The sequence below is a fragment of the Notechis scutatus genome, chromosome 1 (assembly GCF_049901735.1).
Source record: "Notechis scutatus isolate UNSWTSFEM ecotype Mainland chromosome 1, rNotScu1.2, whole genome shotgun sequence".
Classification (NCBI taxonomy): Eukaryota; Metazoa; Chordata; class Lepidosauria; order Squamata; family Elapidae; genus Notechis; species Notechis scutatus.
Genome location: NC_142009.1, coordinates 86,586,024 through 86,608,879, shown reverse-complemented (window position 1 = coordinate 86,608,879; position 22,856 = coordinate 86,586,024). Strand labels below are relative to the sequence as shown.

At 37.7% G+C, this 22,856-nt stretch overlaps 1 protein-coding gene across 1 annotated transcript in view; it reads left to right on the top strand.

Annotated features, from left to right (window-relative positions):
• Nucleotides 1-22,856, top strand: part of UST (uronyl 2-sulfotransferase) — a 123,707-nt gene that overhangs the window by 77,846 nt on the left and 23,005 nt on the right. The window contains exon 5 of the mRNA XM_026666030.2: nt 528-681. Within this exon, the coding sequence (XP_026521815.1) occupies nt 528-681 (154 nt within the window). The remainder of the gene's footprint in view (nt 1-527; nt 682-22,856) is intronic.

The window sequence follows — 22,856 nt, the reverse complement described above, 5'->3', positions numbered from 1 at the left end:
TTATCCTGATATATGTTAGCCTTTTTAATTCAGATAAATAAAACATTTTCCCAAAAACAGTTCAGGGCTTTCCTCTCAATTAATCCTTAAAATAAAATATACATATTAATCTCCCTGAGACATGGAAAAGTAAGAAGAAAACAAGGCATTTGATAAAATTATGCTGTTTTTATCTGCAGTCTTGTATCTGATTCTGTTGGCAACAATAGTATACTATACTTTATAAAATAGGATAGAGTATCCTATTGAATTAAATTAATATTACAGTAAACTGTCTTCTACCTGGTAAGATAAGTTATTCTACATTAAATTCAATATAAAAATACACTGAAATAGTTATTACATTCTTTTTGATGTGCCTATTTAAATTTCTGATTTAGTTATCTTCAAACTTAAAAACATTTTATCTCTTGCCAATGGTTACTTTACTTCTATTTTCTACTCGTATATGTTCTCTTCTGACACCCTTTGAATTTTAAAAAGTTCTGTTTGCAGTTTTCTGATTTTTCTTTATTTTTGTTTGCCAGATTTGGAGGAGACCAACCAGTATACATCAATATTATTAGAGATCCTATCAATCGATTTTTATCTAACTATTTTTTTCGCCGTTTTGGAGACTGGAGAGGGGAGCAGAACCACATGATCCGTACTCCAAATATGAGGCAAGAGGAGAGATACTTAGTAAGTTATTCCAAATGTTGCTGCCTCAAATTTATTACTTTATTAAGAAGTTTTAAAGTTGTGGTGGTATCTTTGTATAACTGATGAAAATGAAAAAAGCATAAACTCTGATGATTTGATCTTGGATAATAGAATTAATTTGGCATGTTCTACGTAGACTTAGTTGGGTGAAAGGAGCAAATAGAGATATTACAATTCTTCACCAAATTTCTCCCAACACAAACATCGATCACTACCTAGGGAATAAGAGTAGTTTCATTTTCTGAGCAGCTAACTAGTTCAGAAGTCTTTTATATCTTTCATACGGCTCTTGAAAAGTAATTGAGAAAAAATTAACTCTGCCTTATTTGAGGTGACAGTGTTAATGTTGAGGTCCACCAGAGATAAGGTACTATTACCTACTGAGGTAACTTCTACATGCAGAACCCACCATGTCAAGAACAGCTTATAGCAACAGTGGTCTGTAACATATTATATTGGTCCCAGCAGGCTGTTGACATTATTTAACTTTTGCTTTGGTTGGTTACAGCAGGAACAGTATGTGGTCCCTTGTCATAGATAAATTGCTACCTAATGGGGTTTAAAGGAGTCCATTGCAATGGTGGGAAGGGACCTATTAGACAGTTCAGCTTCGCAGTATCCCAGCAGTTTATGAGAATCTCCTCCAATGATAATCACTGACTCTTGACACTTAGTTTAGTTATTCTGATTTCTTTTAACTTCTTAAAGTATGGTGCCAACTATTTTATAGTTCAAAACTGATGTAAATTACATTTACATTACACTTCTCTTTGCAGAAACCTATTCAACAATTGAGCATATTGAACAGTAACTTAGACAAGAAATTCCATCATTAAGCAATGCAGCTGTAAATTGCAATATCACATGACTGTATCACTTAACAACAGCAGTCCTGACAATTTCCATTTCAGTTGTTAACTGAATCCCACCGATCATTATGTGAGGACTCACCTCAATCCAAGCCATTCCCAGTTGGACTGCAGGTTGTCCAAAGCACTTACTGTCATACTGGGAAGAAGAAGACTATGAAAGTCAGCTGAGGATGGTAGGACTGGCAGGGCAAGTAGAACAAGGGCAGCCAGAAAGGCAGAGAGAGCAGGATAGATGAGAGAGGAGTTGAAGCACCCCTGTGTTCTTTAGTGTAAGCAGGTTGCCAAGCAGCAAAATTTTGATAATGTGACCATATAGGGACACTGCAAGAGTCATAACTTTGGGGACCTGTCATAGCTAACATTCATTGTTACAGAATAGAATAGAATAGAACAGAACAGAATAGAATAGAATAGAATTCTTTATTAGCCAAGTGTGATTGAATAGACAAGGAATTTGTCTTGGTGCAAATGCTCTCAGTGTACATAAAAGAAAAGATACATTCATCAAGAATCACAAGACTCAATAATAGTCATAGGGTACAAAAATAGAGCCTCGGTGGAACAGTGGTTAGAGTGCAGTACTGCAAGCTACTCCTACTGCAATTTGGCAGATTGAATCCCACCAGGCTCAAGGTTGACTCAGCCTTCCATCCTTCTGAGGTGGGTAAAATGTGGACCCAAATTGTTGGGGGCAAGAGGCTGACTCTGTAAACCACTTTGAGAGGGCTGTAAAGCACTATAAAGCGCTATATTTATTGCTATTGCTATGAGCAATCAAATCATACTAGGAAACATTCAGCACCTCATTCAGACTTCGAACAGTCACTGAAAGAATGGTTGTTAAGTATGCCCTATCTGCATCTCCACAAGAAATTATCTTTGAAAACATTTCCGAGGTTCAGTAAATGTTGCTTCTGTTTCAGTTGGATGAAAAATAGCTCCGTTTCTGTATATAACTTCTGTTTTTTAGATGATTGAGAGAGGCTTTTGTTCAGATGCTTGATGTGTTATAACAGGGGTTCCTGGTTTTTTTGCTGGTGATGGTACTTTATCTTGGGAAATTCCCACAAAGCTCCCAAAGGTGCTTTTTTTTTTTTTTTAAAGGACAACTGTGACCTGGATGACTGAGAATCTCCATAGACATCCCACAAAACTCCCAAACTATTTCAAAATGCTGCAAAAGAATATCTGTTAGAAGGATCTTTCAGAGAGGGTTTAAACTCAAATTATTTAAATTTAGTAAATGAGATTAAATCCTTAGTGGCTGTTTCTTTATGCTTAATTTATAACATAGGAAATTAAAACTGACAGCTGTGTTTTAAGTTTTTTTTTTAACCATCTCATATATAATGCCCCGTACTTTTACTCTAGAAGAAACCAACGATAAACATTTCAGGCTTGACTATATTGCCGAATATAATACACTAGTGCCTATAAATACAAGGGTTTGGCTTCTGAAATCTCAGAAATATTTGTGGAAAATTCTACTGACCATTTGGAATCTAAGTAAATTGTTTCTGGCTTTGAATCACTTCCAGAAATAACAGAAGTTTGTGCAAAATATTGGATAAACTTGTTTTAAGTGTTTTCATCAGGACTTAATTCAAATCCATCAAATCCATTTTCCAAAGTCAGATTTGGCCTAAAGTGCACTATGCTGCATTATGTTCACAAAACCATTCTACATTAATTAGTTTTGAGAAAAGTTAAACTGCAATCTTCTCCCCCCCGCCCCCCCACCTTCATTCTCCCTCCAGCCATAGATGCAGGAAGAAAGATCAGCTAAGTAGGTTTAAAGCTGAGGTAAGGCTTATATCACATCCCAGCTGTTTTAAGATGTGTGGACTTCAGCTCCCAGAATTTTCTAGCCTGCTTGCTGGTTGCTTGCTGGTGGAGAATCCTGGAACTTGAAGTCCATACCTTTTCAAGGTGCCAGATTGCTAAAGCCGTATTTCTCAACTTCAGCGACTTTAAGCTGTGGCCTTGAACTCCACGAATTCTCCAGCCAGACATGCTGGGATATTTTGAGAATTGCAGTCCACACATCTTAAAGTTGCTGAGGTTGAGAAACACTGACATATAGGAACCCTTAAAGTCATTCTGGACAGTACTCAGGACATTAAGAATATAAACAATTTTCAACCGATGTCCAGTGGCCATTAAAAAAAGGCTTCAACTGTTTTTCCAGCAGTTTTCTTTCAACACAATGGTTTTTTTTTTTTATTTCCAATAGCTGCAAATGCCAAATCAAGAATTTAGTTCAATATTAATTTTGTCAGTCTAACTGAAAAAAAAAGGAATGTGCTTTACAAAAATAGCTAATTCCTTTCCAAAGGTTTTAATTATTCTGAAAGCACGTGGATACACATGCCATGGATACACATTTGTCATGTATGATCAAATGATTCTGAAATTCTAGAAAATCCTGTAACATCTCATCCTCATTCAAAACCCATGCACAGGTCAGGAGGCCACAGGCCAGACAGAATGTGGCAAAACAGGTTGACAAAGGAATGGAATCAGGTTGTAGGCTTTCCCCTTACTTACTCAACCTGTATGCTGAATATAGATTAAGGGAGGCTGGGTTGGAAGAAGATCAGCATGGTTTCAGAATGGGAGGGATAAAAACAGTGGCCTGCTTTATGCTGATGACACAACTCTGGTGGTGGAATACGCAAAAGTTCTATGAGCTCTAGTAATGGAAGTCAAGGAGCAAGCTTAGGGAAAAATGGGACTAAATTAAATATAAAGAAGACCAACTAATGACAACATATATAAAAAGCAGGCTTCAATTTAACAGAGAAGATATTGAGGTGGTAGATAGCTTCTACCTTTCAGGATCAACTGTCAACAGTAGAAGAACCACTAGTTGAGAAATACTTGAGAGAGGAGAATAGCCATGAAGGCCTTTGAAAAGATATTCAGATGCCCTGATGTATCTGTACCTACAAAGATCGAAATGTGAAGTCAATGGTTTTTCCTGTGACAACCTATTGAAGTGAAAGTTTGACTTTGAAGGAGCAGGATAGAAAAAGTATTACACTTTTTTGGCGTTAGAGAAGACTCCTAGGAATACCATGGAAGGCCTAAAAATAAATGATTACTAAACAAAACAGCTCAGAATTCTCACTTGAGGTACAAATGAGTAAACTCAGATTATCAATCTTTCGTCATATTGTGTGGTGACTTATCTCCCTGGAGGAGCAATTGCTAAGCAAGATAAAAGAGGATGACCCTCAGAACAGCTCAATTACAATGGTGATGGTTATATCATTAGAAGACCTGAAGACCAGGTTGGGAACAGATCAATCTGGAGAAAATGTATCTATGTGCTTGCTAAGAGTTGACCCTGACTTGATGGCTCATAATCAGTCATAACAGCTGAGAAAAATAAGGCTGTTACTAGAATGTTCAGAATTCTGGGTGGAAGGGAAAGGAAATGTGCCTGGATGTTTTTTGTTTTGTTCGGTGTTTCCTAGAAGCACTGGAATAAGAATGAAATATTGTACTTTATGGATTCTGCTCAGTCACAAATATCAGAATGTACAAAGCAGTATTTCAAAATTGCTTAGAATATGAGGAATACTATGTTCCATTTATTTAGCAATTTTCCTTCTTCCAATTGTTCTCAATTATTTCTTTCAGTTACAATACTATATATTGTATATTTAAATGTAACTTAAAATTTTTGAGTTCTTACGAAAAGATAACTGAATAATAATAATTCATCCACACTACCTAAGATCTAGTTCCAGTCTTTATCTCCCATTGCTAGAAGCTATAAATTTTATTTGTTTGTTTTAGCAGTTTTAACCTACACTTTTGTTATTAATTTAGAAAATCAAATACTTGTGCATGGCTTACATAGAAAGTATGGTTTTAGTTTTGGTGACCCAGATTCACATTTAACCCATATGAGAGAGAATATTTATCTACAAGTTCAACATACTAACAGGCTTCCTGCATCACTGGGAAAAAATCCCCACAATGTTATTATTGATCATACTGTGAACTACTTGTGAAAAACAGCAGTTACAGCATAAATTTCTCAAACTGTTAATGTAGAACCAGTGATACTCACAAAATGATATATTTAGAGTAGAAAACCTGAAAATACGTTTCTGCTCAGCCATGAAATAGCCACGTAGTCTAGGGAAAAATCACACTTCAGGAAAAAATAAAATAAGTGTAACATGAGTATAGGAAGACTATAAATATTATAAATATGTATCATACAGATATAAATAATATCACAATAAAGCATCACACACACACATATGTATGTATCTGTATGTATATATGTGTATATATGTGTATATATGTGTGTGTGTGTGTGTGTGTGGTTTTTTTTTTTCTTAAGTTTTCGCGGGTATCTATATATCGTATTCAGCTTTGTTCGGGTATTTTCCCACATCATTATAGTTGTGCTTTTAAAGTTGTAGCGACGTTTCGGCAGAATCTCATCTGCCATTATCAGGCTTGTGTATTGTGTTCATCTGTGAGTCAGACTTTCACAGCCATTTCTGTTTTAAATTTGGTGCTAGCCTACTGCTGTGTTAGAATGGTTTTTTCTTCATCCTGATTGGTTGGGAGTCTTGGTCTGTGTTTATTGGTCTTGGAGTTTGCTGTGTTCTGCTTGATTGGTGTTTCTAATATCTTCTGTCTGTTTTGTGGCTTTTTTTGTCTTGATTGGCTGGCAACATTGTGTTCCTGTATTGGAGGCTTTTGGCTCCGAGTAAATGGACGGCTATAATTTATTAGGAAGCTAGGTTTCATCTGGGTGCCTGGTTGGGGTGTGTTTGAGCTGGAGGTATCAGGGTGTTTGTGCCCAGGTGTTTGCCTGGCTTGTGGTGTGGAGATTTTTTTGTTTGTGAGTGCAGGCTTCCAAATAATTGACAGTCTGGTGGAATCATCTCTTCTATTCATGCTTTCAGGTCTTTTTTCAAACTCTATGGCTTCTCTGATCATTCTGTGGCTGGGGTTTTCTATAGTGACCAGGGTTTTGGTGCCATTGAAGTCAATGCTATGACCTGTGGCTTTCGTGTGTTGGACTAGTGAGGAAGTGTGTTCCAGCTTTTTTACTGCATTTTTGTGTTCATCCAGGCGGGTACTTATTCTTCTATTGGTCTGTCCAATGTATGTGGCAGGGCATGATGCACAGGGGACTTCATATATGCCTTGGTTTTCCAGGTCAATTTTATCTTTGGGGTTTCTTAGGATGGCTGCTATTTTTCTGTCTGCTTTGAAGGCAGTCTTGATGTGATGCCTGTGTAGTATCTTACTGATTTTGTCTGTAGTACCTTTTATGTAGGGCAGGACAGCTGTTCCATAGGTCTGTTCATCTTTTAGGTCTCCATTATGTCTCTTTTGTGGATCAGGCCTGTGATTTTGCTTTTGTGGAAGACGTTGGCTGTCAGTACTTTAGCCAGGGTGCATAGTTCAGTCTTTATGTGTGTCTTGTCTGCCAGGCGTTTGGTTCTGGCAATTAGTTTATCTGTGCTGGGTGGTGGTGGGATTGGGCCTTGAGGTAGCGGTTGGTGTGTGTTTTCTTCTGGTATATGGTGTGTCCTAGTGTGCCATCTGTTTTTTTGTAGATTAGTACATCTAGGAATGGTAGTTGTTTGTTTGTTTCTGTTTCCATGGTGAATTTGATTTTGGGGTGTGTGCTGTTTAGGTGTGTTAGGAAATTGTTTAGGTTTTCTTTTCCATGGGGCCAAATAACAAATGTGTCATCGATGTATCTTAGCCATAGTTTGGGTTTGTGGGTGGCATTGACTAGGGCTCTGGATTCGAATTCTTCCATGAACAGGTTTGCAATGACGGGTGACAGTGGTGATCCCATAGGGGCTCCTTCAATTTGCTTGTATCTTTGTCCTTTGTATATGAAATATGTGTTGGTTAAGCAGTGTTCTGCGAGTTCCATGAGGTGTTTGGGTGGTTGGTATTTATTTTTGATGATTTCTAGGGTTTCTTTTATCGGGACTTGAGTGAATAGTGAAACCACGTCGAAACTTACAAGCAGATCTTTTTGTTCCACGTGTAGATCTTTGATCATTTCCAAGATGTGGTATGAGTTTTGTACATGTGATGCTGCTGCTTCAGCATGGGGCTGTAGCTGCTTTGCTAGGTATTTGGCTAGGTTTTGTAGTGGTGCTCCTCTGGAGCTGACTCTGGGTCTGAGAGGTATGCCTTCTTTGTGTATTTTTGGGAGGCCGTATAGTTTGGGGCATCTGGAAGATTTTTCTCTTGGGATGATCGTCTGTTGGATCTCTTTGCTCATGTGGCTGGTTATAATTTTCTTCTTGGTTATTTTTTCCAGATATGTGGTTGGGTCAGTGTTTATGGGTTTGTATGTGGAGTCTTGGAGTAGGTCTGTCAGTTTTGTTTTGTAGTCTTTTCTGTCCATTACTACTGTGGCATTACCTTTATCTGCTGGAAGTATGATTATGCTGCTGTCGTTCCTTGGGGCTTGCAGGGCTTTTAGTTCCTCTTTGTGTAAGTTGCTTTTGGGTGGTTTGCTTGTGCATAGGATGTTAGTGACTTGGTGTCTTATTCTATCAGCTTCATCTGTATTTAATTTAGTTAGGCTGGATTCCACTCTGCATATGATGGATTCTGTGGGGATTTTTTTGGGTGCTATAGCATAATTGAATCCTTTGGTTAGGACATCTGTTTCTGTTTTTGTGAGTTCTCTGTTGGAAACATTGTATACTAATTGTATCAGGTGTTGTTGTGAGTTGTTGGGGACTTTCTTGTCATGTTCTAATTTCTTTAGTTTCTTCAGGAGTTTGTCATTTTTGTAAGTGGTTTCAGTTTCAGCTCTCCAAGTTGTAAGTTGTTTTGTCTTGTCCCAAAGTAGAGGGTGGATTTTGTTGCTCAATTCCAGTTGTAGGGTTAGGGGGTCTTTGTTTAGCTGGTCAAGTTGGAATCTCTTTCTGTGGAGCTCGTTCCTGAGTAGAGCCACTTCAGTTCTTTTCAGGATGTGTTTGGTAGCTGCTATGCTGTGATGAAATGTTAATTTGAAGCAGGTTGGTGTTGTATTGTTGTCTCTGCAGCTGCGTAGGAATTTGAGGTCACATAGTATTCCTGCTCTTTTAACTTCCAGCTTCTCATAAGTTTTGGTCTAGCTAGTTGTGCTTTTAAAGTTGTAGCAACGTTTTGGCAGAACCTCATCTGCCATCATCAGGCTTGTGTATTGTGTTCGTCTGTGAGTCAGACTTTCACAGCTGTTTCAGTTTTAAATTTAGTGCTAGCCTACGCTGTGCCAGAATGGTTTTTTCTTCATCCTGATTGGTTGGGAGTCTTGGTCTGTGTTTATCTCCACACCACAAGCCAGGCAAACACCTGGGCACAAACAGACTCCCCCTGATACCTCTAGCCCAAACACACCCCAACCAGGCACCCAGATGAAACCTAGCTTCCTAATAAATGGTAGCCGTCCGTTTACTCGGAGCCAAGCTGCACTAAAAGCCTCCAATGCAGGAAACACAATGTTGCCAGTCAATCAAGACAAAAAAAGCCACAAAACAGACAGAAGATATTAGAAACACCAATCAAGCAGAACACAGCAAACTCCAACACCAATAAACACAGACCAAGACTCCCAACCAATCAGGTTGAAGAAAAAACCATTCTGGCACAGCGTAGGCTAGCACCAAATTTAAAACAGAAACAGCTGTGAAAGTCTGACTCACAGACAAACACAATACAGAAGCCTGATGATTGCAGTTGAGGTTCTGCCAAAACGTTGCTACAACTTTAAAATCACAAATATAATGACGTGGGAAAATACCCAAACAAAGCTGCATATAAATACCCGTTAAAACTTATGAATATGAATATATACATATACATATACATATACATATACATATACATATACATATACATACATACATACATACATACATACATATATATATATATATATATATATATATATATATATATATATATATATTTTATTCTTAAGTTTTGCGGTACTTACATGTATGGCCTTCAGCTTTGTTCGGGTATTTTCACGTCATTATTAGTGGTGCTTTTAAAGTTGTAGCAACGTTTCAGCAGAATCTCATCTGCCAGGGTGTAAAACTCAAGGTGGCCGGGGCCAGATCCGGCCTGGGGGTTGCTTAGATCTGGCCCATGGACCACCCTGGAAACAGTGAAGGACTAGCCTATGGTGCCTCTGCCAGTGAAATGGATCCCGGGAGGGCTGCATGCAACCCTTCCGAGCTCCGTTTTTGCTGGCAGAAGGTTGCAGGAGGGTATCACAGCTGAAAATGGAGCTCAGGAGCCTGTTTTCTCTGGCAGAGCGCTCAGGCTACCACAGGAGCCCCCGACACGAGTGATGTTGAGCTGGCTATGCCCACCCCAGCCCCCTGAAGTCAAATACAATCCTGATGCGGCCCTCAATGAAATCAAGTTTGACATCCCTGTAGTAGAAAAACAATTCTTTTGTTCCCAAAATAGTAAACATTTGGGTCCAGGACCACAATTAGCCTCCTAAATTCTGCCAAAAAAACTATTCTACCCTAGTAACATTGTACTGTTGCTGAAAAGGGCAGGATTTCATCATGTAGGTTTTTTTTTTGGGGGGGGGGGGATTTAAGATTGTAATTACAGTGTCCTCCTTCACGGCACTTATTATATCCTTAACACTAGTGAAAATTATGTCTTAAAAATAATTGGTGCAGACTTGGAATTGTCTGAACGAGATGATGGGAGGTAATTGCAGCATAGAATCTGTAGATTGCTCATTCTTTCTTAGACTAGTGAAGATAGTCATATGTTCATTTATATTCTAATTAAACCAGCATGGAACCATGTTATCAGAAATTTTCCAGGTATTCCTGTCTCATCACAGGGATTAAGAGTAGTCTTGTGAAAAAAGGAGCTTGGTTTTCTTCCGGCAGTTAAGTCAAGAACTCACCAATTCAATTAATCCTTAATTTTCTTAACACATTTAGCAATAAGCAATTAATAAAAGTGTGGGTAAAGCTATATGTGTGATGCCTCTGTAAGGTTGCAAATCTCTTTATTTGTGTCATTTAAAGGTAAGATGGATGCTAGATGTCTGAAGCAGAATCAGATGTTTGGGTGACATTTAAAATTCTGTATAATATTGTTAATGTATACAAAGCACATAATGTTAAACATTTATGATCTTTTGGAGCTGCCTGCAACCTGTAGGCAGCGGGTTGGACAACACTACTCTAATCTATGCAAACCTAATATGTTCAAGGTATTTTATGTAATAGAACCCAAACATCTGTGCTTTGTCCAAAGTTGGCATATTTGTATTTTAACCTATCCTTACATACAGTCTGCTTGCATCTTTGTTGCCTTTCCATAATTTCTTTCTCCAACCGTAGACTTTCACACAACATAGCATGCCTTCTGAGGCTCTTCCACAGGCTCCTCTGTAGGGCTCAAAAGGGCATAGAGTGGGCATAGTGCCAATAATGTTTCAAGCACATTGGATTACATTGAGGTTGTAATCCTTCATTTAAACCTCATTTCAATCAAATAGATAAAAAAAATAGGTTTTATAATACCGTATTCAATTGTCCTAGAAAAAGGCTGATCACTGAACTAGAAACATGAAAATGTCCATCTTCAGAATAAATTTCAGTGTTGATGGGTTGTTAAGCAGAATTTATGCTAAAATACTATTCCAGAGCTCTCTCTGGAAATCGAAGAGAGATGATTTTTTAAAAATATATGTTGCTAGCATTCCTGAAACATCTGCCTCTGCAATAAAACAGCTGCTATGGTAAATATATGGTCAACTTCTAAAAAACTGTTGGTCAGTGCTTACATGAAGATTATGAAAAATTCTAGCAGGCTGGATTAATCAGTTAGAATTAAATACATAAAATATTGGCCAAACTGAAAAATTAGACATTATGAGAAAAACACATTACATACTTTCTATGTAGACTTGCATACAAATACAAATACATTGCCCAATTTTTTTCTGTCCATGATTTCATAAAGGAAATAAGAACCATGGAAATTGACTGCCAGTTGGAATAGAGATTGTGGTTTCTATGGAGTAGGAGTGCTTTCTGGAAGTATTTATATAGAATTCATAGTAGTAAAATGACAGTCAAGCTTTTGGGTTAAGCAGATTAGATCCGTTAGACTACATGAAGAATTTGCAAGTAGGTCTTTCTGGAACCTGAGAATTCGACACAATAAGCAAATTACCACAAAAATTCTTAATTGGAATTTATGCGTTGCTTACCTAAAGTTCAGTCTGTAATAATAATATTCACTACTGTGAATGGAAATATAATGGAGACATTTTAATAGAATGTAAATAATGTGATTTCCATAAGATAATTTTAGCAACAAATTGTTAGCCAAGAGTAGTTGCCAAATTTGAGAAAAATTAAAAGAATGATAAATAGAGGGAGGGGGTTGTTTAAAAATACCTGCCTTTTAGAAATGTCCTCAGCCTTGACTATTATGATGTATAGAAACTTATACTAGTGCTCCTTAAAAACAGTGAAATTTATTATTCCAAATTTCTTTTCTGGTTTGGGAAGCTCATCCAGTGATCGAACTAGCTGCTGTAACTATATTAAATCACTAGGAAATATGGTCAAGGCTCTGACTCCATTCAGAGCAAATATTTCCCAGACTTTCATATACTAATGTGACTGCTGTACTTCCTTAATAGCCCCTGGGAGTTACGATAATATTCATAAAATGTAAGAGATATGAAACAAAACTAAATTTTAGCTACATTTTCCTTTGAACTACTATTCATGATCATGATTGCTAGTCATGTTCACTCATTGCTAGTCAAATTTAAATGGAAAGACTTCAGCTACATCTGGTTCTGACATTCATGTAATTGTATTTATCTTTACAATATTCTGGAAATACTTTTATAATTAAATCCTAGCTAAAACGTTTCTCATATATTGTGATCTTAAGACATGAATTTGCTCTAGGAAGGAGAGGGTGATGCAGTAGGAATCTTTCCTATAACTCCTGGAGCTCAGAACTTAAGTCAAGATCATGAATCAGGGCACCCATGTGACTGGACTTGGTTCTACATTTTTTGTGTCAATCATGAAGCAAATACCACAGACATCAAACAAACCAATATATTCCCATGGGTATTTTTTGCTGAGCCATTTACCAGAAAATGGTTTAAAAAACCATTGTAAATTGCATCACATAACCATAGAACATTGCAAAAGGCCATAAAGATGAGGCCAAAATCTGCAAGAAGCCTTCCTCAAGCCTTTGGGAGGCTGAAAAAGGCCTCAAATCGGCCGAAAATCAGCTGTGAGGCGGGCACATGCAAGTTTGCCTGCAGCTCGCATGCTGGCACAAATGACTCTGCATGCCACCTGTGGCATGCGTGCCATAGGTTCACCATCACGGCTGTAGGCAGTGGGTTGGACAATACCCACTCTAATCTTTGCAAACCTAATATGTTCAAGGTATTTTATATAATAGAACCCAAACATATGTGCTTTGTCCAAAGTTGGCATATTTGTATTTTAACCTATCCTATCCCTGTATAGTTTACATTGCGTCACATAACCATAGATAAAGATGAGGCCAAAATGCAATTATGTGACTCTGTGTGTGTGTGTATGTGTGTGTATGTACGTACAAGTGCACATGTGTGCATTCTCCAGAACTCTGGAACTGGGTTTTAAGTACTGTACTTCGAATTCTCTGTAATTTTTCCTCTTTCCCTAATACAGTATTTGTCAACCTTGCAACTTTAAGATATATGGACTTAAACTCCCAGAATTCTCCAGCTGGCATGCTCACTGGAGAATTCTGGGTGTTGAAGTCCACATAGCTTCCACATAGCTTAAACACTAATGTGTTTAAACACATTCCTTCTAATGTGAAGGGTTTTTTTTAAATTTAATCATTTTCCCTGATTGTAGAATGGAATTGTGGTTGTTTATAGGACTTTATGCTAAAAACAGCAGTTTTTCATTCTATCAATCTAGTAGTGACCTTGAAATACTGCTGTTGGCTTCATTGCAGTCCCCAGTGGACTCTTGCCCTTTCACAAGACACCCACACAATCTGGCATGATGCGCTGTCATTGGCAGACCCTCTTCCAACAGGATCCGCGGAGGAATTGCCCTGGCTTAAGGAGTCTGGCTTCAATTGAATTGGTTTGCATCACATCTGCTTACCATATGGTTCCTTTTAGCTATTTTCTTGCATTCATAACCAACAATCAAATTCTTCTAAAATTTAGAAATTGAAATTTGAAGAAATAACTTAATGTCTTAATTTGTGTCTTGATGCAAGGGTAGCCTGATCTTGATTTCATTGTTTAAAGAGTAAGCTTATAAATCTTTCATAGGGATTGGACTTTGCATGCAACAAAACAATTCTTTTCTATGGCCTAAGCTCCCCTTCCTGACATTTGGCCTTTATACATGGGACAAAATTCTTAGAAAGTAGGATGCTAGGGAAGCACCTGGTTGCCCAGTCCATTAATATTTTGGGAGAAAGTGAGGATTGTGTACAGAGATATCTACAGAGATTCTCGGTCAAACAGGCCATAGTTGTCCCAAAGGTGCTTTGTCAGGAGGCAACTGGACTCTGAAGAGCTGAAGAAGCTTCTTGGATTAGAAGCAAAACGTCTTCAAAGAAAAATAAAGTCCAGTTGCCTCTTGAAAAAGCACCTTAGGGCAATTATGTAGATGGGACCTTGGACCAGGGGAGAGATGGCTGGGGTGAGGAGAGTTTAGGAGGAGAATCAGGCAGCCAGGAATATCATGGATGACAATGTATAAAGGGAAATATGGTGGGACTTGGGAGGTGGACCATTCTTAGATAATGCAGTTCCAATGTCTTGTACTGGTGTCATGTTCCATTTCTTGGTCCTTTACAACTTTTCTTGTCATAGTTGTTAAGTGAATCACTGCAGTTGTTAAGTTAGTAACATGGTTATTAAGTGAACCTGGCTTTCCCATTGACTTTGCTTGGGTTGCAAAAGGTGATCACATGACCCCGGGACACAGCAACGGTCATAACTATGAGTCAGTTGCCAAGCATGTAAATTTTGATCACGTGATTAAGGGGATGTTGCCAATAGTTGTAAGTGTGAAAAATGGTCATAAGTCACTTTTTTTTCAGTGCCATTGTAACTTTGAATGGTGACTAAATAAACTGTTGTAAATGTAAGTCAAGGACTGCCAGTAATTACTGAATCTTCAAGTCAGGCTGCATTTTCCTTTCTCTCCTTTTTATATCCCAGGGTGCCTCTTGTGAGTCATTTTCTAATACTTTCTCTTTGCTATGGGCTCAAAGCATTCTCTAGCAGCTATTGTCTTAATGGTCTCTGCATAGTTTATCCAAGGTCAACCCTGTAGCTCCTTATTCAGAATGTGTGTGAGTTCTCTTCTCTGAAATGGGCCCATCCAGGATTTCAGTACACTGTGATCCTGTGATAGAGGTGAGGAGAGGAGGCTCGAGATTGTCAAAGGTACTGGCTAGCAGATAGTTGGCAGGAGACTTTGCTTGTGAGATTGGGTGTGAAGCATCAGTTGGGGATTGCGTCTACTGTACCAACCTCTGCTGCTATGCAGCAGCCTCCGTTCCTGTGCTGCTCAATGCTATAGTTGGGTTAATGGTGGAAGTCCCCCTGGTTTAAACTGTTGAAGGACTTTAATCTGCCTTCCTTAGGCACAGAGTCATAGTCAGCTCAGGAGTTCAGGGCCATTGATACAGCTAATAACCTGCCCCAGCTCTATGTTATTTGGAGTCTACCATGATTGCTCCTTGCTGCAGGGTGGAAGGCCCTGCTTGTTCAGTCTTCCTCTGGTGCCTGATGGATCCAGGTGGATTTTAGAGGGAACTTGTGATTGTCTCTGAGACTCTATTCTGTGATCACTGCTTGGAATGAGAGGGCAATAGTGGCCTTGGACTGGCTCAAACACGTGTAACATACTTTGCATGTGGACCCTAATGGACCCTCTAATTTATAGGGGATCTCTGGAGGATAAAGTGACAGAGGAGATACTGGGAGAAGATGAAAACTAAATCTGAGCCATAGGTAAAAACTTTATTTAAGGTCTATATTGTGTGGCAGTAGAAGCATGCTCATTTTTTGTTCTTAATTTGAGTGACACGGGGTGATCTAGTTACTCCTGGGTAAGAAGGGCAAGGAAATACTTGTGGGGTTGCTATGATGATTATTGAGACTCTGGACCATTTGTACTTCATTTATAGTAAACATTTGTCACCAGGGTGGTTTTAGCATAAACTTGCTGAGCACTGACATTTAACATTATGCTTTTTCAGCAACTGCAGTGCAAATGTGTCACTTCTTCAAATTGTTTGTGAAGTAAATTGGCAAGCAGACATTGATAATGTTGAGGGAACTAGCAGTACTGATGGCAGTGTCTTTGTAGTGGCAGAAGGAATATGGCAGCAGTCACTGCAGTCTTCATCAGGACAAACAGGACAACATTACTTTGCCCTGCCTTCAGTCTTCCCTCTCCTTCCCTCTGTTGTGAATATCACTACTAGATTAAGGGGAGTAAATTAAAAACAAGGGAAGACATGGGAATGTAAGTGTGAACCTTGCGAGATAGTCCAGACGAGAAGCACACCCAGGAGTACTAATTCTGTCTTTAATTATTACTTTAACACAATCTTTCAAGTCTGAAACCTCATCTCCCTCCCTCACCCTTATAAACCAAGAAACTAGGGAGGGTTCCTTCTGAGATATTTGCCATTTCCTCATTTCTTCTGAGGTCTCAGCTGAACATTGCCTACTTTTTCTTCTGTCTCCCAAGGTCATTCCCATATACCATTACAAGCCAGCACTGCAGTGGTGGTATTCAGCCGGTTCGCACCGGATCGGGTGAACCGGTAGCAAGAATTTGGCATGGGTCGCTGAACCAGTAGTAAGTTCTGGCTGGCCATGCCCCCGATCCAGTCGCCCTCCACCTGATGCTCGCTCACCCCGCCCACCTGACGGTCGTCTAAGATATTTCTTTTTTTCCCTCCCAACAATCAGCTGTGCATAGATCAGCTGTGCCGGGATTCCCTTGCTGAGGCCCAGGAAGGCAAAAATGGAGGGAGGACCTCAGGCCCCCCTCCATTTTTTGCCTTCCAGAGCCTCAGAGGAGCCTTAGGGGAGCAAAAACGCCCCCAGAGGCTCCTCTGAGGCTAGGAAGCTCCCAAACGGAGCTTGGAGGAGTGCTGCATGTCCCTCCCATGCTCTGTTCCTTTTCTTCCAGAGCCCCAGAGGAGCCTTAGGGGAGCAAAAACGCCCCCCAGAGGCTCCTCTGAGGCTAGGAAGCTCCCAAAACGGAGCTTGGAGGAGTGCTGCATGCCCCTCCCATGCTCTGTTCCTTTTCTTCCAGAGCCCCGGAGGAGCCTTAGGGGAGCAAAAACGCCCCCCAGAGGCTCCTCTGTGCCTAGGAAGCTCCCCAAAATGGGTGGGGGCTGCAAAAAAAAGCCATGCCCACCCAGTCACATGGCCACGCCCACCAAGCCATGCCCACAGAACTGGTAGTAAAAGTTTTTGAATCCCACCACTGATATATAATATAGAAATGCTGGACAGGAGATTTAAACGGTGCAGGATGGTTTAGAGCAGTGGTCGCCAACCGGCGAGAAAATTTTGGTGGGCCACAGAAAAATCTCAGCCCCAGAGCATCCCCCTCAAAGCAATTAATCCAGGCTGTGCAGAAACAGAAGACTGCACCGCCCACATGGCCTGTGGGAACCACTCACTCCTTGCCTGGCAAACTTACCTGCTAAATTGCTGTTTTTCCAACCATCAGCTGTTCTGTGCCGGGAGATTTAGATTAGCTAGGAAGCAGGAAATGGTTAGATTTCTTGCTTTCTAGCTAGTCTTTAGATCGTCGGCTCTGCTTTTAAGCACAGCCGAACCTCCCTTAGGACTGAAGTTTCTATTATTCAGTGCAGACACACGGCAAGCAAATTTTATGTGACAGACTGAGCTAGCCGATGGCAGATAGATAGATCACTGAATGAATCTGTGAGCAACTCAATCTGCGTGCCTGCTTTGCCTGATTTTGGGTAAAAATTGCTCTTTTTTAAAAAAAATATAAAATTCAATATTTACATACATGGTGTGTTGTGAGTTAATTTTATGAGTTTGCTTGCTAGCAAATTTTATGTGACAAACTGAACTAGCCGATGGCAGATAGATAGATCTCTGAATGAATCTGTGATTCTGTGAGCAACTCAATCTGCCTGCCTGTTTGCCTGATTTTGGGTAAAAGTTGCTCTTTTTTATAAAAAATTCAATATTTATATAAATATTTATAATATGTACATACAAGCCATGCCCAGCCAGTCACATGACCACCAAGCCACACCCACAAATTAGGCCACGCCCACAGAACCGGTTAGTGGTTCCTGGGATTTAAAATTATGAGTTTGGTGGTCCCCGAGGTCCAAAAGGTTGGCGACCCCTGGTTTAGAGTGTGTGCGATTGTAGAAAGAGTAGAGTCAAGAATGTTTCAAACATGTTTCGTATTCAAAATCTAAATAGCCATTTCAGAAAAGAAACATATATACATTTTAGGAAATATGTCCAAACATAACACGAATGCTGAGATCCAAAAGAGTTTGTAATCTTCTGAATCCTTGATAATATACACTTCAGAGTCGTGAATACAGAATTATTTTTATTCACTTATATATATTTTAGTGTATAAATTGAAATGTGTGTGCAAATTATTTGAAATAGCTTCTTTTTAATTTGAAGCTGCATACAGTATATTAAGCACTTTTCAAACTGTTGCGTCTTTCCAGCTTTTTGCAGCTGTTTGGAACTGGCTCTGCTTTCTTAATAGTAAAACTTACTAGTGAAAGTTGCAGTTGTTTTAGTAACTTGATATGCCTTGAGTCTTGTGCATTGCAAAGCATCTCTTTCGAAAGTCTTGCATAATCCTATAATATGTCCTTTGGAGTAAATAACTGAAATAATCAGTTCATTAAACTGATAGGCAGCTCATTCTCATTATTTGGACTTATTTCTGGTCTTAGTTTAAAGGAAAATTATTACTGATGTAACTGACATTGCTTGTTACTAGTTGTCTCAATCACTAATACCTTATTCACTTGATTCTATATGATTAAAACTTGAGATAAAATTGGTGCTTGAGAGTAGCATCTACAGTTAATAAATGAAAATTTTGCCCCTTTCCTTCTTCACTCCATATTTTTAACATAACAACTTGTCAGCCCCTTCATACATGTTTTGATATAATTTTGATTGAAGCTTTTAACACAAAGATAAAAATTAATGCAAACAAATATAAAGTAAGGAAGAAAAAACTCAAAAAGAAATCAATCGAAGAAGCAAAAAAATGCAGAAATGAAAAAAAAAGTTGAAGGAAAAAAGAAAAGAAAGATGAAAAATATAAAAAAGAGGCTTCCCCAATATTTGTCACTGCAGTTATAAGTACAAGTTTATTGTAACCTGTCTCTCTCTAAAGTTTCAACATACTACTTTTCTTTCTATAATCTCTCCTGTCACAATTTCTCTCTTTTTTTTTTTCATTTTTACATAAAAAGTCCATAAGAGGTTTCAAGTCACCAATAAATGTAGATGTCTTTTCTCTAATAAAAAACTGACTCTAATCTAATCAGTTTATCTATTTCAGCAAAATCTATCAGCTTCACCAACCATTCCTTCAGTGTAGATAATGTTGAATCTTTCCATCTCTGGGCATATAGTAATCTTGCTTTAGTATCCGCTTTGTTGGCTCATTTCATCCGTGTAATGAACCAGAAAGTTTATAGCTTCTTTCACAATAGTGAACAGAACTTTTAGACGATTAGACTGAGGAAATTTTGGTTGAGTTTCCAACTTTCTTTTGCTTTTTCTTGAGAAAAACTGCAAAATATAGTTGTGATGATGAAACAAAATGATGAAAACAGGAAAATGTTAAATACATATTTTTCTCAAATAATGACAGATTTAGCTTTTGTTAAGTTGCTTAAAGAGAAACGTGCCACAAATTGTTTTTGAACCTATAGATTAAAGTAGTTGTAATCATTATAATTCAAAGCCACAATTAAACACTATTCTCAAAAATACACTTCTGAACTACACTATTATAAGAAGTTTAAATGTTTGATATCGCTCCACATCATCGTTAAAAAGCTTCAGAATGCTCTAGAATATGAAATTGCTGGTGACAGAAGAGAAAGGCAGAATGGGTGACTTAGTCACAGGATATTCTTACACAGTATTTTTCTCAAAACATTTTCCAATTCAAAATGTTAATGTGGCTGGCTGCATACTAAATTAAAAGTATTTGGTGGGGGGGGAGAGATACATGTTAGTTTGTAAAAATAGTCAATATCCTGATTGACAGAATGGACCAATACTGTATTCTAATGCATCTTATATTGATTGGCATGTACTATATGGGAGCTTGTGTAGTATAGTGCTTAAGGTGTTGGACAAACATTGGTGAGATCCCTGTTCAAATCCTCCTTTGGCCATGGAAACTCAACAGGTAGGGGCAGTTCACTGTCTCTTACCCCATCCTACCTCACAGGGTTCTTTTTGTAAGGTTAAAAGGAAGGGAGGCAAGTTGCCTTGTGCTCCTGGAGTAAGAACAATGTAAATCTGACATTGATAACAAATATTTTTAACCTGAGCTCCTCACCAATAATAGTAGGAGGGGTTTTTTGTTTTTTTTGCTATTATGGCTTGTGCATAAGGGCTGTTACAGTCTTTTTTAATCCCAGCACTTTAGCATTGAAAATTCTATTTCCCCAAATCTTAAAAGAATCTCCTCATTGCTTACATTTTGACAATAGTGTTACAACATTACAGGTTGTAAGTTGTAACCTTACGACCACAATTGCAGTCAGAATTTCAATTGTTAAGCAAGGCAGTTAAGTGTGTTGAGCCTGATTTTGTTTCCCTTGGTTGTTAAAAGAATCATTGCAATTGTTAAGCGAATCTGACTTCTCTTGTTGTCTTTTCTTGGGAGAAGCCAGCTGGAAAGATCGCAAATGGTGGATTCCATGACCCCAGAACACTGCAACTATTGTAAATGCAGGCCAGTGGCCAAGCACCCAAATTTTGATCATGTGACTGTGAGAATGCTGCCATCTGTGGGAATGCTGCCATGGTTATAAATGTACAGACCAGTCATAAATCACTTTTTTTCTGTGCTGTTTTAAGTACAAATGGTCTCTAAAGGAATGGCTATAAGTCAAGGACAGCCTGAAAAAGAGAGTGGAAGAAAAAGGAGTTGGATTGGAAGACATCCAAGGTCCCTTCGAACTCCATTATTCTGTTATTCTGGAGTACTTCAAGATACTGCGATTGACGAGCATTTCCAGATTAAAATGTAACATCAAAGAAATTCATATTTTAAAAATTGTTGATTGTCATTTAAAGAACATAGCAATATTACTGTTATACCTAATTAATTGTTATGGCTTCATTCTAGTAGTTCAGTTCATCTAGGTTCATATAGCATTCTATTTTAAACATTTTTGTTCCATCATTTGCCATAGATAGATTACAATCAAGGATATATATATTCTTAACATTTTTAATGCCAATAGGTTTTTTTTTTACTTCGTACACAAGGTGTTTTTTTTCAGTATAAAATATTTGAAAAAGGAAGATAAAAGGGAAGTAGCAGAGTGTCAAAGAATAATGAGAAAAGTTTTCTCAAAGTAGAAACTGTTACAGAGGAAAGGAATGATAAGGTGGTTTGGAGCGTGTTAGATCTTTACCTGTTGTATAAATTCAGGTTACTTTATTCTTTTTATAAAAGGCTATTAAAATTTGGATAGTTTGCCCATTTTGTAAATAGACATTTTTTTCTGCATGAATGGAAGAGGTTTAAAAATTATTGCTCTCTTTTTTTTTTAAAGGTTTTTTAAAGTAATTAGGCATGAACTTTTTTTTTCAGCAAGTAATACAGGAAAAAGCTCTATGTTTGGAAAAAAAAGTTATCAACTCTGCATTGAGATTATTAAATGCTTAAAAGTGGATAGACTCTACCCACAATGGAATAATGACAGGTGAAGATGATGGAACTTGTAGAAATGCCCAAACTGTCTTCTTTGATTCGAGAAAAGATTTATGTTTATTGCTGACTTGAATCCCTTTTAGACTTTTTTACATGAATAGAAAAAAATGATCTTATTTTTTATGTTTTTGCTATTTAGCAAAAATAGTTAATAGAAAAAAGACAGCTTTTTTGGTAACCTTACAGTAAAAGTTAATTTTGTAATTGTACCTAATATTTGCTGCTACGAAAATCAGAAGGTACTTTTTTTCTTTTCGTTATTTCTTTTTTCTTTTTTTCCTTTATTTTCTTTATACTAGTTCTTGTTAGTTTTAATTTTCTATTAAAAACTCTTAATAAAAAATATATGTAAAAAGAAAGTTTACCGCTGATTAGTTTTGAACATCAATTTATCTCCCTGATATTCTCCATTTGGCTTTCTGTTACTTCCATCAGTTGATACCTTTATCAACTCTATTAGTGATTATTTATGAAGAAAATGGGATTATTTAATGAATGGTTGCAACATTATAAAAAAGTCTTAGATTTTTGAGAATATTTGTTATTTTTTTCTTATCAAACAATGTTTATCAGAGTTTTCAAATAACCTAAGTTGTTTTACTTTGTGGCAAAATTAATTTTTGAAAAGATTAAGTTTGAGAGGATATGCATGAGAGGCAGTATAGAAACCATTAAATATGATATATCATATATAGATTTGGTGAAATGGACAACTATAGCTGTAGAAAAATCAGAAAAATTCATCATCAGATATTTTAAAATTGAAACTGAGATTAAAAAGAAGGAAAAACTGTTAGCTAAGAAAGGCCAGTTGAAGATTTATCATTTGAATTGATAAAATGATAAGATGTCATTTGCCCATCAGCAGTCAAGGAATTCTTTTGAAATAATGTTTCTGGAAACAGAAGGTAAAATACATTGCTGTAAATGCAATAGAATGATACTCTTTTAATTCTTTAACCAAAACAAAATAAAAACCCTGTGAAATAGTATGCTTTAAGTGCACATTCAAAGGACCATTAGCTTAGTGATATTCCTGACCTTTATGTTTTCAGAACCGTATAATGGAACATTAGAATATAAAGTATTTCAAATGCATTGATTGAATAATATTCCAGACATTACTGTGGAAGAGTTTTCACTTCTCTATCTCATAATTGGAATATATCTCAAAATTTATTCAGCATGCAATGTACCCTTGAAGATTTATCATGCATGAAAACACTGCGCCAAATGC